The sequence below is a fragment of the Anguilla rostrata genome, chromosome 1 (assembly GCF_018555375.3).
Source record: "Anguilla rostrata isolate EN2019 chromosome 1, ASM1855537v3, whole genome shotgun sequence".
NCBI lineage: Eukaryota > Metazoa > Chordata > Actinopteri > Anguilliformes > Anguillidae > Anguilla > Anguilla rostrata.
The window spans coordinates 73643941-73659106 of NC_057933.1; the positions used below are offsets into that span (position 1 = coordinate 73643941).

At 42.8% G+C, this 15166-nt stretch overlaps 1 protein-coding gene across 3 annotated transcripts; it reads right to left on the reverse strand.

Annotated features, from left to right (window-relative positions):
* Positions 1-7648: 7648 nt before the first annotated feature.
* znf576.2 (zinc finger protein 576, tandem duplicate 2) lies at positions 7649-14280 on the reverse strand. 3 transcript variants are annotated; one of them, XM_064299758.1, is made up of 5 exons: positions 14127-14280; positions 12837-13016; positions 12056-12171; positions 10893-11036; positions 7649-10111 (listed from the first exon to the last, which is right to left on the reverse strand). In XM_064299758.1, exons 2-5 carry the CDS (start codon positions 12979-12981, stop codon positions 9272-9274), a joined length of 1245 nt encoding a protein of 414 aa, XP_064155828.1. In that variant the 5' UTR covers positions 12982-13016; positions 14127-14280; the 3' UTR covers positions 7649-9271. The 3 variants fall into 3 exon arrangements, with proteins under 3 accessions (XP_064155828.1, XP_064155843.1, XP_064155835.1); XM_064299773.1 differs by having other exon boundaries at positions 12837-13046; positions 14127-14226; XM_064299765.1 differs by lacking the exon at positions 14127-14280 and adding an exon at positions 13571-14110.
* Positions 14281-15166: the final 886 nt, after the last annotated feature.

Below are 15166 nucleotides of genomic sequence, written 5' to 3' on the forward strand. Positions count from 1 at the left end.
GACAAATGGGAGTGTCATCTGAAAAGAAACAGGAGAGAAGTCAAAAGGAAAGCACTGGAGCCATTTTGTCTTTCCATTTCATCACATCATATCCACAAAGCCCAGAACAAATTAGTGAACGCTAGCCTACACTACAGCAAACGCTTCATCCAGAGTGACATTAACGCAGACTGCATTAAAGAAAAACACACAATCCATTTTATACAGCTGGATATTTACAGAAGCAGTTCAGATTAAGCACCTTGCTCTAGGGCACAGCAGCAGCAGCAGCAGCAGCATCCCAGCTGGGAACTGAACCCATAATCTTTGAGTTACAACTCAAACAATTACACTGCGCTGCCTCCCAGCCTGCCAAACTGTACAAAACACTGACAGCGTTCTCTGAGGTGTTCTACGACATGTGTTTCCGTGCCATTCTAGTATACAGAATAGTGGGGAGAAATGATCCAGCGTTGTGCCGTACGCTTGAATCACATACACCATAAGCTCACTTAGTTCAAAACAGCACTAATGGTATACCTGCAGACTCGTCTCTGCAATAACCCAGGAGTTTTGTCAGCTTCTCTCCGGTTTTCGGTGCAACACATGGGTTCTCCCAGTTGGTGATGCCGTCATGTATTTCACTGGGGAAGTGCCATTGTGTGCAGTGGAGGACAGAGGCAGCCCCAGGGTGTGGCCACAGACCTGTGTGGGGGAGGACGTTTCCGGTCACACAGACATTGCACGTACTTAATCAGAGTTGCTGCCGGACACCTCAACAAAATCTATCTCTTTGCAATAAAATTATATCGTTTGATATTCCTGATGCAGTCGCTCACAAACAGTGGAGCAGTAAGTTTCGGTGATTTTTTTCCTACAATATCTAAGGTTATGTTGGTCCCACTTATTTTGAATTTTTCTAGGGTTCCTCCTCACATAAACTCTTTCCCAAATTTACTGCATTTCTGCTGGATACCTGATCATAGTCTGCAAATGCGCACTTAATATTTTCCATTGCCTGAGGTCAAGGGCTGCACCCAACATGGCCACCAAATGCATGTTTCTCATGTCATTAATACCTTGGAGCACTGAGTTGTTCATCAGACGTTTTATGCATGCCTCAGGAATGTACTGTACACTGCAGGCGTGTGCAAGCAGTCGATACTCATACTGAGAACCCTTTTTGAGAATCCTACAGAGAATCAAATCCTACTGAGTTTCATAGCTCAGGTCAGTGTGGTCATTATTTAATGATTCCGTAACATTTCCTGATACTATCTAGTGATTTACTGTGCGAGTTGCCATTTTGAAATGAAAACCTGACGCTCATTCAGTTTTGAAATTCAGTACAAATAGTGTGATTATGCGATATGCAATTAATACTCATACTACATCTATATTCAGAGTAGATTTGGAGTGGCGTGGTACCCTGTGGCACTGGGCACTGTCTACAGCAAGGTGTCCGGTGTCTCTCCCTCCAGCCACAGAGCTGGCACCACTGCAGACCTGGACCCCCCAGAGGCTCCGAGAGACCAGGAGCAGGGGGATCATCTGAAAAGGTGGAGTGGAAAAAGACAGAAGGAGAACAGAAGCCAAAAAGAAAATATACAGTTTATCAAATGCACAGCATAGGATTCTGAGTTCCATTCCAGCACTCAGAGTAGCGAGCGGCGTTTCACAGCAGAAACTTCAGTGATGATTGCACATTTGTGCAATGCCCTGGGAAGTTTTATTTCTATTTTTATATAATAACCATTGTCATAGCATACCAGGAAATATGAGAACACAGGAAACAATGTAAAGTTATTGATATTTTTCTATTTTATTATTAGATTTGAAATTGGAAATTGGATTTCCTTTTGGATAGTTTTATAGTCATAGCTGTGTTCTGTCTAGTAGTACTTCTGTTACAATACAAATTGTTGTTTGTCGGGTTAACATACTCATTGATTATAAATGGGCATTCTTACACTTTTTCGTATTCCCGAGAGTAACACCGAGGTTCTCAACTACTGTACATTTCCCTGGAAAAGCGCATCTGCCGAGTAACTGTAATGTAGCGATAATGAAATAAGCGTATCTCATTAATTCATCCATTAATTAATCCGTCGCTATACGCCTATAGACTGAAACCAAGGAACTCCAGGCTATTTCCATTTTTGCTTTTGGTCGGAAGACAGAACTCGCTGTATTTAGGAAACCGGCAGTTACGTTAGAAGGAATATATTGAATTATTTGCACAGAAAAAGGCAAGACCTCTGGGATTGGCCATCAGCTTGAGAGGGCATAGACGAACAGCATTGAGTAGTTGCTCAGTTATTTCTAACCAACATGCAGTAACCTAGCATTTTTTCAGCTTATTCACATGAAGTTATCTTAAGGTTCATTTTAACTGATGTCCAATAAAAATGAACATACTCGTGTGAAGCAATTTTTGAGCTAGTCTTTGGTACAGTTGAGTTTAGATATGCAGAATCAATACCATTTACTTGTGTGGCTGTGCCATAGTAGGAACATTATTTTTGCTAATGATAAGCACACTCTTGTCCTGTCCTGCTGTTTTACAATGCTAGCTATTCAAGCTGAAAATGATACAAAATTGTAACACTTCATATTAAAGTTAACAGAGATTCTGAGAATATTTTTTTTATTAGCTGCTCCACATTGTTAATTCCTTTTTTTGTTAGACCACACTAATATTAGATAATGATATCTTGTAATCCAGTGAGTGAGTTTTCATTTTGGGACTAATTCCAGACAGCTAATTATTTTCAAAAAACCCCACACAGGCAAGGTGTCCAGGTTATTCCATAAACCATGTAGGGGAAAACTATAAAATGCAATGTACCTCAGAAACTGAGTGTAAGGGCACCATTTGTTTTACTGTCACCTGGGGAATGGCTTACTTTGCACTTCAGTCAACATGACTACAGCAGATGAAAGACATTATGTCTGAAAAGACAAAGCTAGTCTCTGTTTTGCTGATGCTATCCTAACATGGCGCTTGCCATGTTCTATGTAGCATGTACAGTGTTTTACTTTGCAGTTTTGCATTTGGGGATGGGGTCGGGGGGAGGAGGGGGTTGGGGGCAGGTAGTGACAGCTGCACTCAGGAGCAGAGAAGAGGAGACTTGGGAAGGAATGAAAGGATGAAGGGATGGAAAGAAGATGAGGAGGAAAGACTCACAGGGGAGGCCAAACAGCAAAAATCAGGGGCAAAGGAGGGAGCAGAGCAGAGTGTTAGGTTGAGAAAAACGGGGACTGTTTTCAGGAAGCACCTACGAGCATGTCTACCGTTCTAGGATCAGGTTTCCTTTGTCGACATCCTAACCTCGTGATGCCTGACTGATCCTGGATCAGCACTTATAATCCTACAAGATGCACTGTGCATATGCGACATGAAGTTCAGAGTAGATTTTGGGAGGGAGTACCCTGTGGCGCTGGGCACTGTCTACAGCAAGGTGTCTGGTGTCTCTCCCTCCAGCCACAGAGCTGGCACCACTGCAAACCTGGACCCCCCAGCTCCAATCTTACAGTCTGCTCCGGGACAGCACAGGAGGGAGAAGTAGGAGCAGGTGAATTATCTGAAAAAGGAGCGCCCAGGCAAAATCATCAAGAGTCAGGGGGAAAGCACGACAGCCATTTTGTGCTTCTGTTATGTTGCGTCCTAACAGAGCTTTGGCCAACAGTATGAAACACTGCCACTGTTCTGTGAGGAGGAGCAGGAAAATGTAACCCTCACTCCAGTTAATGCTGATGCCCTTTTTTATTTTATTAGAGGGCATAACTGTACACGCTAATAAAAATACATTTTTTAGTTGATAATTACCCGCAGACAAGTATTCACACATCCCATGAATTCCAGCTACTTTTCCTCTTGTTCTTTGTGGGAGGACTGGAATTTCTTGGTTTGGGGCACCAGCCATTATCTCAATGGGGGGAGGTAGTATAGTCCGTCGAACGAGAGAGGATGCAGCTTCCGAGACAGGTGTGAGGCCTGTTGTGGGAGGATATTTCAGGACTCACACATACAGAGTGGGCAGTATATGTGGGTCTGTGTGTGTGTGTGTGTGTGTGTGTGTAGCGGGGGTGGGGGATCACAGTCCTATCGGCCTCACATCCATTTCACAGTCTTTGACCGCTGTGAACACTTTGCCAAACATGGAACCAGCTTGGTTTTGCTGTCCATGGAGCATAGCGAATATACACATTTGCAGCAATTGCTACCAGTTCAGCAGGAATTTAAACCCCAGGTTTAAATCTGCAAACCAAAGAAAAAGCGCATAAGAACTGGGACAGCAACTCCTAATCCGCTAGATAAGCAGCAGTTGTTCCAGTTGCCGTGTGGTTCTGTGGTCTCGGGATTTAGACTTGAGGTTTAAAGTCCCGCTTGTCTGCAATTGCCCCGAATGATTTCAAAAAGGCGATGGTGCTCGGCATTCTGGGGGGCCAGAGGAGAGATTAAGAGTGAACGAAAAGGGAATGAGATAACGCTCCTGTAGGATTCAGAGAGGGAGAGAGAGATTCATGGGAGGAAGATGAAAAAGAAAAGGAGAGGGAGGAGAATGAAAGAAGAGGTAGCAGAGAGCTCAGACTAGTTCTGGGCAGGGGTCAGTCTCTGTTGAATACAGCCCCAGAAGTGTAGCTTGGAGTACTTTTGGAGTGACGTGGTACCCTGTGGCGCTGGGCACTGTCTACAGCAAGGTGTCCGGTGTCTCTCCCTCCAGCCACAGAGCTGGCACCACTGCAAACCTGGACACCCCAGTGGCTCTGAGAGAGCAGGGGCAGGGGAGTCATCTGAAAAGGAGGGGTGGAAAGAGAGAGAAGGAGAACAGAAGCCAAAGGAATATAATTACATTGCGATTCCTAAACACACAAAAACAACATACAGGCCTCTGTGATGATTGAATACTTGAGGACAACATTCAACAAAGCTAAATATCTATTGTCCCCACAACATTCCTTGTACTACATTACATTATTACATTACATTCATTTAGCAGACGCTTTTATCCAAAGCGACGTACAAAAAGTGCATTTTCATGATCGTAGACAACTGCCGAACACGGGTTCAGTAAGGTACAATTACTTATTTTGTACAGCTATTTCTAGCCGAGAACAATGAACACTATCCTGGTCTAACATCTGCAAAGCCAAACTAGGCAGAAGAATAAGCTACAGTATTAGGACGAATACAATTTACCAAGAAAAAAGAACACAGATAGCTACCCAGCATTGTGCCCATTTACTTGTATTAAGATACTAAATAAATAAGCTTTGCTCATCAAATCAATCAGTAAGTACCTGTGGACAGTACTTTTCTCGATCTTGGCTGGGAGACGAGCATCCCTTGGCCTGGGGGTGTAATGTAGCAGTCGACTCAGGGAGGAAGACAATGGCGTCCTGAGAACGGGAGACACAGACGCTGAGAATGGTGTAAACACTGGGTGGGATTAATACAGGGCGCTGCATCATACTACAGACCCACCAGTCAATCAGCTCTGCATTCTTCACATCAAAATTTCTTCCTCCCTTCTGTTGAGGCTGAAACATTCCAATTTGACGCATATTCCGAAAATTAATTAAGTGGTGTGACCAAGTACAACACAGTTGTAATGGCAATTAGGCACAGGAAACTTACCATCAGAGTGAAGTAGTCATCGTGAAGTTTCTACAAGCACACTATGCCACGATGGAAAGGAAAATCCAGGAAAGAAAAACAGTTGAAATATATCAGTCTGGAAAGGGTTACAAAGCCCTTTCTAAGTCTCTGGGACTTAGTGAGAGCCATTCTCCAAATGGAGAATACTTGGAACAGTGGTGAAACTTCCCTGGAATGGCCAAAGTGCCAAAAATTCTCCAAGGGCACAACAGCAACTCATCCAGGAAGTGATCTCCAAGCCTTTTGCAATAATGTTCTATGGCCAGATGAGTCAAAAGTATAACTTTTTGGATGACATGGGACCCATTATGTCTAAGAATAAAGTCTGTTACACAGCAATGTTGAAGACTGATATCAAATTATAGGAGGTGTTTGGCTGCAATCATTACTGCTAAAGGTGGTGGAACCAGTTCGGTTTAATGGGGCACTTATGTTTTCACATGGGTGTTTGCCAACTTTTTTCATTAAATAAATGAAAATGATAAAAATGTATTTTGTGTTTACTTAGTTTCCTTTTGTCTAATATTACATTTTATCTAAAGATTTTAAACCATTCAATGTGACAAATATGCAATAATACAGGAAATCAGGAATGGGGGAAATACGGTATTCACAGCGCTGTACATGACCTGGCAAGCTATTCAACACAGCAACTAAAAATATTTCTGGTGTCTGTGTAGGATATATCTATTGCACAGTTACATTCATTAATTAAAATAGTCTGGACCTGAATATTCATTATGTATGAATGAACACGCCAGCTAAACAAAGCTTGATCCATCCGTTACTTCAACAGTGTAGTATGCGTGTCATGCCCACCAGGACGCACAGCAGAAATGCTTAGCACCAAGTTCATGTTTAGATTGACTTACGGACTTATGTCAATGTTATTTATTTGTCTAAAAAAGACATGACATGATACCTTTCCCATAATACCTTTTTCAAGGCGTGAAATTTCTCTCCCCTCAATAGATCTTTTTAAATTTTTTATTTTGTCTCATGCAGCTCAGCCAGCATGAGACAATCTAACACTTCAAACTTTATTACTTAAATGACAAATCAAATAATGGAGTAAACAATTGTGAATTTGAAATGTACACATTGCTTAAAAGTTAATTAAGCAATGTGCAGTTTGTCAACTGGGGAGCACTCGCAACTGATGTTCTTTAAATCAGAAGCAGATACATGCTCAAGTAAATGGAAAACATAACTAGCAAAATCATAATTCATACGATCATTTTCTGTTGGTTTAGAATTTTAATTAAAGCATTCGTTTTGAATTTGATAGATCCCAACCCGCCATTTTCATGGAGCGCTTATCAACGGTGTATTATTTTACACATCAAGAGTACCATGCACTGAGCTTAAATTGTTGTTTTTGGGTGGCTTTTGGAGAATGGTCCAATTCACAGCGTTCATCAAAATCAGCGAAGCCAAAAATATTTTAACAATAATTTAATGTGTATGTGATCATCTGACCAACTTACTTTCTCACTGTGTTATCTATATACGGTTCCTGACTTCCTCCGTCACTCCAGTTCCCGTGTAGACACCCATTCGTTGTTCCAAAAACAAATTTATTTCTCTCTTTAAAATATTCAGATAAAATACCGAGCATGCTCAAAACAAACAACGATAGTAAACGCACAACTAGCTACCTCTTAAATTGAGTAGCTAGTTAACGTTGAAAGATTTCAAAGCAAGAAGGTTGTTACCTGTATCAGATAAGCATTTGTCCAACAATAATGGTCGAAGAATTTTAAGACACAATCTTGGCCAATCAACTATTATGGTCTGAGTTTTTCTTTGTCCGGCTACCTAATGGAATCAATCGTTTACGAATACTTTTCTTTATTTTTTAAAATAGTAATTTGTGTACCAACGGTTGCCAAGCGATAATTGCATTGATATAAACAAGAAAACAGGCAGCTGGCCGCCTGCCTTCTTATCAGAATATTGTTATTCTTTCTATTAATCTCTTTAGCAAAACAGAGTGATGCACGAACGTTTACAGTTACTACAACGTCTATTTTAATCACATGAAATTACGCAATCGTCAGTGTGACGAAGACAGTTCGTTCAGTGACAAATTATTCCAATCGGCAGCAGCCCCTGGGCCCAGTTTCTTTAATTACAACAATGGAGACAAAATTTGCATACAGCCAGCCAGGTGTGTTAAAAATCAAAGATAAAAAGATTAAGAACCATGATTTACTCAACTGACAGGTTGTTTAAACTATTTGCTTTTCTTTCCTGCGATTAAATACTTCGGTTTAGCCAAAATGAGTTCTAACGGATGACAGTGTTATACTCCTCCCATTGACATGGTTCTTTAAAACATTCTAAACATTTGAAAATTGACATTGTATAGGAATGATGGGGAATAAAAAGAGTTCCAAGAGGTGTGTAGATGGGAGAAGTTGATTACAGGTCTTGGCTCAGCAATTAACAAGCAAAATCCATGTCGATGGTCCAGTTCTCACCAGTATGCAGAATAGCAAGCAAAATGCATTTTCAAGTCCATGTGGAAGAAAAGGTAAAACATGAGATTTTTTCCCATCAAAACCAAATGACCATTAAAATGACCATCATTAAAAAATGGCCAACTGTCCAACCAAATGACCATTAAAATGGCTTCAAAAAAACATTAGTCCATAGTCCATAAAATTTAAAATGACATTTAAAAAAAGATTTAAATAATTTTCAAATATTACAATCCTTTTTTTAAATTCATAATTCTCCTTCAAACTAAGCCCACTGAATCACACATTTACTGGATATACATTTTCTCACATGGAGCATAATACCATTTCAAATCCAACACAACCTTAATTTTACAGAGCAGGTCTCTCCATCTTGCTTAAAAATGGTAATTTCCATTGCAGACTGAAAGTATTTAGGGCCCCTGTGACATCCTACTACAGAAATGGTGAAATACAATTTTTTAAATTTTAAAAGCAAGGAAAAAAAATTAAATGATCCAAGCATTATAAAATCTGGAAGCTATTTACCCCTAACCCACACACACACCTCTAATAATACAAAACAAAAAAAAACACACACACACAATAATCATGATTAAAATAAAAATATAAATCAACCAAAATATGAAAAAAATGTTGAACTCCCTCTCTCTACATGGGCATAGTAGGCTTCTCTGTGTTTATTTACATTTCCAATTACATTGTTAGAAATTTGTTCTATTCATCAGTCACTGAATTTGTCACTTTGAAAAGCACACCCCACCCCAACACTTACAAAAATGGCACAAATTGAGGCCGACGGTGAAACCTAACCCACCAATCTTATCCAAGTACAACCACTCCAAATGACCAACTCACTCCAAAAAAAAGTCTAAGAACCCTTTCCTTAGTCCTTTAAAAAAAAAAAAAACCTACATCAGGTCCCAACCCTCTTTAAAAAACTTCTTTAGATGTACATCAAAATCCTGGATCGCTCTGTAACATCTGCACAGCCCAACCAATCTCTTCCGAACACCGACCTAAGGGTAAGTTATCTCCGAAACCCAAACCGCTGCCCCGTTCTTTTCTTTTTTTTTTTTCCTTTTTCTTTTCTTTTTTTTTTTTTTGAACCCCTGTCCATACGCAGAATTAAAACCCCCCGGTGAAATTATCTCTTGCCGCCCTCGGCTGCGGCGCTCTCCTCGGCGTGTGTCTGGCGGTGCGCCTTCAGGTTGCTCTCCCTGCCGAAGCTCTTGCCGCAGGTGGGGCAGGAGTGGCGCCCGGCGCAGTGGGCGCGGGCCGCATGCGCCTCCAGCTGCTCGGGCCGGGCGAAGCTCTCCTCGCACTCCCCGCAGGGGTGGGCCTTGCGGGGCGGGGGCGGCGCCGCCGCCCGGCTGTGCTTCTCCTTCTTGTGGGCCCGGAGCTGGGCCGCCGCCGGGAAGGAGAGCTCGCAGTCGGGGCAGGGGTGCTGGCGGGCGGGCGGCTTCTTCTCCTCCGCCTGCTGGTCCTGGCTCGGCTCGGCCTGGGGCTCCTGCGCGGATTTGGCGGGGCGGCCCCGTTTGGCTTTGACCTTCTCCTCCGCCGGACCGTCGGGCTCCGCGTGGTTTTTCACCCCGGGCTCCTCCGCCCCCTCCCCCTCGCCCTCTCCCTTCTTCCTCCGCTTCCCTTTCTTCTCGCCGTCCGCCGCCGCTGCCGCCACAGCCTCCTCGGACTTGGGGGGCCGGCCGCGCCTCTTGGCGGGGGCGGGGCCGCTGCCGTTGCAGTGGCGGTCGCCGGCGTGGTTCTCCTGGTGCTGCAGGAGCTCGGCCTCCGTCTCGAAGCCCCTGCCGCACTTGCCGCAGCGGTGGGTCTTGGTCGCGTCGTCGGCCCCCTCCTGCTCGGGCTCGGGGCGCGGCGGGTGCTGCATCAGGCGGTGGCTGCGCAGCAGGGCGGGGCCCCGGAAGGTCTCCCCGCAGTCCTTGCACACAAACTGCCTCTCGGGACACACCTGTCGCCGGTGGGACGTCAGCTATGCGACGGCAGAGGACAAAGACAGGAGCGAGCGATAGAAGATCAATACGAGCACGCATGCACAGAGCTCATACACATCTCACACGGTCACACTATGGTGCGCTATACGGTGTGCTAAAGCAAGGCAAGACCGCTACATTACCAGTACAAAATACAGATAAATGAACCAAACGTGTTATATGGAACTGTCTGCATTGTCTGCTTAAGATGGCAAAAGTAATATTTGAAAGTCACTACCATTAGAACAACATGTCTATATAATGCCAATCATGCACTTAAGTTGTGCTGCTTTAGGCATGCTTCATCAGAAAATAATGATCCCTTTCATGTCTGTGTCATTTATAAGCTCTTAGGCACCATCATCAATGTATATAACTAACAGAAAGTGACCCTTGATCCCAGTGTTTGATGTACAATATAATCACAGAATAATTATAACTATGAAAAATGGGTCAAAAAAAAAAATCAAAGTTATCTTTTAAGTACCTTCCTCAAGGGCACACTACCAATGTGCCCCCTTGGAATCGAACCTGCAATCCCCAGGTTATAAGCCCAATTTCCTAACCATCATATTCCACTGCCACCCGAAAAAAAATTTAATGCACAGACAAAAAAGAAACGCATCACATTGGGTTTTTGAAAGTAGCCAGTGTTTCACCGCAGTCAGCTTGAACCAGTTTGAACTGGCTGTAGTGTGAAGAGAGTCATAAACCATGGAAACAGGTGGTCATGGTATGCCCCTCCCTCGCTCTCCCACCCCTCCCCCAAGCCCGGCTCACCTCGGAGAAGGTGCGAAAGCTCTCCTGGCAGTGGGGGCACTTGAAGGGCTTGTCCTCCTTGTTATGGGAGGCCTGGTGTTGCGTGAGCTCCTCGGAGGACGGGAAGGTGCGATCGCACACGTAGCAGGTGAAAAGCGTGTCGCACTGCCCGGCAACAGAACACAAGAGCGTCAGAGGACAACAGCAATCACAGCCACCTGGTGCGTTCAACTCACAAGGATTCAGTTACACTGTACCAAAAAAAAAAAGTCTGAAATCCAAGAAGTAAACGCGGCTCAAGTTTTATTTCGGTTTCTTGGCGCAGCGTGCCCACGCACAAAATGACAATCACGCCGCATCAGGTGGAACGACGTGACACGAATGGCGGAAATTTTTTTTGCCCTTTTGTCCCCCGAAACTCAAGACAAGTTCCAGAAAGCCGACCAGATCGTCCTGGCGACCCAGGTGGTTCAGCATTACATCACACAGTCAGAGCTCTTCTGTGAGCATACAGACTGCATACTTTAATGAGGGACGACACCCGGGGCAACCACTTGACGGTCATATGACCAGTCACACTGCCACTTATTCCACAAGCACATTACTATAAAATAACCATGTTCTCTTCTGATAACACACAACTGGTGCAATTATTAAAAAGGTCAAGCGGACATTACTCACTTTTCAAATACAGTTTCCAACCTATTGCACAGCCTGCACTCAGTGGAAAAAAAACCAGTGACATTACGCAGGAAAGGCTGAATTCTGGTGAGTGTATTTGAACATGAGGACCTGCAGCCAGTATTAAATACTTTTCCACAACTTGATCAGTAACACATCAGTACTGGGAAGATTCTGGGGAGAAAACCAACTGCAGTAGAACGGTGACTATTTGGTTTTCGAGCCGTTTTCACGGATACAGGCATTTACAATGCATTACATTACATTTCAATCACGTAGCAGATGTCCTTATCCAGAGAGACAGATGTGGATAGCATCAGTGACCATGTTTACATGGACACCGTATTCCAGATGATGATCCTTATGTTTAGGGTCATGAGGAAAACGCTCTGAGTCCACAATATGAAATGCACGGCATAAATAATTTATGATTATTATTACACACTGTATTGTGTGCACATGTGCGGATGCATAACATCGTAGGTGCCACTCTCCTGCAGTACCTGCTGGAGCTGCTGCTTGTACTCCTCACGGTGGCTCTTCTTCATGTGCCTCTCCTTGGCTTTGGAGTTGCAGAAGGTGATGAAGCACTGGAAACACTGCAGGTTCTCGTGCTGATCTGAAAGCAGAGGCGGGCGCAGGCTAACGTGAAACCCAACCATGGGAGCTACAAGGCTGGAAACAAGCTGGAAGACAGGTGCCTTCACGCTGGCCGCGGCACAAGTGAATACGAAGACACAGCTAAAGACCAAGAACTAATGTAAAACTAAAATTCACATTGTAGTTTCGGCACACATATGCAGAATCAAGACTCAGGGGATTTGTATCTTGGAAGTTTTCAATGCACTCTGGTTCACCCAGTAATTTCTTCCTTACCTCATGCTACCACTGTATTGTTAAATCCATGCCTCTGTACATTGTCTTAGCTTTATCTCATAGTAATAATACAAGTAAAACTGTAGCCTAGGTTTGAAAAGTTAAGACCACCTGCCATCTGTGGATCCTCTAGCACGCTGAAACTGCTTTTGTCATTTAAAAAAGTTTTTGCCTCCTTTATCATTGCGTAGACAGCTGACATACACCTTCATTAAGTGGTGATTAGTATCAGACTTCAAAAACAGGTCAATTTGTTTATTGTTATCGGTCTGTGATGTAAATACACCCTCTGATGATATATTCAACACAACTTTACCAACACAGTTAAGCCAAATATAATTTCACGAACAGAAGGGTGTTATCGGAAAAGGGGCTGTGACAAGATGGTGGCAAAAGATCAGAACTTACAAGGTTGGACGACGGATGTCGCGGGGGGCTCCTGGATTATGATAGTGGTGTAGGGATCTGCAGGGCCATCGTTGGCCAGCTCAGTCGGAGGAGCCGTCTCCTCCTCCATCGCCACCTCCTCCATTTTAATAATGTCTGGGTCCATTGTGAGTGAGAAGGATCACAGCGTACACTCACTCACTATTACATCCAAGAGAAAAAAGTTCATTACTATAGCCGGAAAGAAAAAAATACGAATTTTAACAGTCAACATAAGCAACGTGCATTTAAATCAGAATGGAAAGTGTATTCCGGTTTCAAAAAAATACTTTTTATCCACATTTACAAGAATTACCTCACGCCGCTAGGTAGTTTACTGATTTGCATAGTTCAATTGTGTAGCGCTCATTCTAGCTAAGCAACGAGACTGTAAAATACTCAAGATTTTTCATTATGGTAATATATGGTCAGAAACAGCGGCATTTTGCTACGCATCCATGCCACAGCATTTTATTGTATTACTATAACACCGCTTACAATTCAGTTTAGACAACATAATGACAATATTGTTTGCAGTAAGTTCCAAAACGAATGGCTGGTTAGTTAGCTGTCGGGCGGAGATGCAATGGCCCATACAGTAAATAAATAATAAAAATGCTCTTTTCTGGAGAAATTTCGTATTCGGCAATAATTAGCAAAGTAACTTTTTTAAAAACGAGCAAGTTACAGAGAACCCACTCAATTCCACAGCTTACATGAATTAGTAGCATTACATCCGCAGCAAAGTCGCTAACTTCACATGAGCCAGCTAGCTAGCTAGCGGTGCGGGTTACCGATACATTCAGTCAGGCCCTGGACTCCAAGTTAGGCCTCTTTATTCGCGGCCACGAAGCGTTGCCAACTTAGCTAATCGTAGGTCTATTGAAGCCAAAACCGACTGTTGACATACACAGTACGCGTATAACTACTTAAACACTGCATATACATAACCTAAAGCCTGAAGCAGTTTTGCTCATTTTTGCTAGCTAGCGACTAATACAGTCTTTATATGACTAGCGGCTAGCAAGCTACAGTCAAGTTCGAAGTGAAACTTAGCCATCAGAGCAGGGCTTCACAAAAGGGGGAAGTCTATCAAGGGACATTTTCAAGTAAAAAAACGACTAAATATCAATTTTGTCTTTTTAAAAACTGTGCCGTTGTCCCCGCGACACATTATCTCTGTTGTATTAAGATTTGGAATAAATATAGGTCAATACAAACAATAAGAAGGCTAGAGAAAAATAGCTAATTGATGACCGCCGTTTAGCTTACCCAGTGCATCCAGCGCAGTGAAGTCGAGCTTGTGAATTTGACCCCTGTCACATGGTAAGGACGAGTTTTGGCAAATCCATCAGAAAAACGGCGCTACAATATAGCTATCCTGGCTTCAATGCGTGTTTCCGGCAAAATAACAAGTCAGGATACATTAGCTCCTAAATCAATATCTTTTTAAAAACAATAACCATTTTTTGTTTTGAATATTTTATGAATAGTTACACATTTTATAATTTGGCGGTAGGAAAAAGGATAACGGTAGGATAGAAAATTGTAATTTTGAAGACTTCTCAGATGTCTATTGGGAGAACTGCTACACGGTACTCTGAGGCTTCGTGGGTGGTCACGTAATGAAATCACCCTAACTGAATTATAATGTTAGATTAGAAAAGAAAAAAGAAAGCTCGTGGGAGGCGGCAGAAGCATAGTGGCGGGAGACAGATTCATTCAACATGGCAAGCGACACAACCGTGTGTGTGTGTGTCCACACAACTCTCTCTGTACACTGTTAGAAACGGAGTGGTACATTTTTGTTCTTTAAGGGGGAAAAATCCAAATGTACCCTGAAAGTACAATATTGTTATATTTAGGTACTAATGAGTACCTTTTACAAGCAAAATGCATACAAATAAATAATGTTTCGCTGGCCAGTGACAAGTCTTTCTACCTTTCTAGACACTTTTTTGTACCTTTATTCTGAGAGTGTATTATGGTATATTAAAGAGCTAAACACAATTCGGGAAATTAATTCATTTTTATCCTTTTCTATCACTTCATGCTTACTTGTCTGTCTTACTGTAAATGTAAGATTACGAACCACTTCCATTATTAATGCATGAGCGGTTGAACAAACATTGTCATAACATGTGTACTTTCGATTTCCTCAGCTCTGTTAATATCTCTGGGGCCAGTGGAAAATTGATATAAGCTGGAGTAGAAGTGGAAAAAACTTCTGTGCGTTATTGACGTATTGGTACTTTCCAAGAATGACGCAACTCAGGTCATAAAATGATCCCTTAGGTTCAAAGAGTTGATCT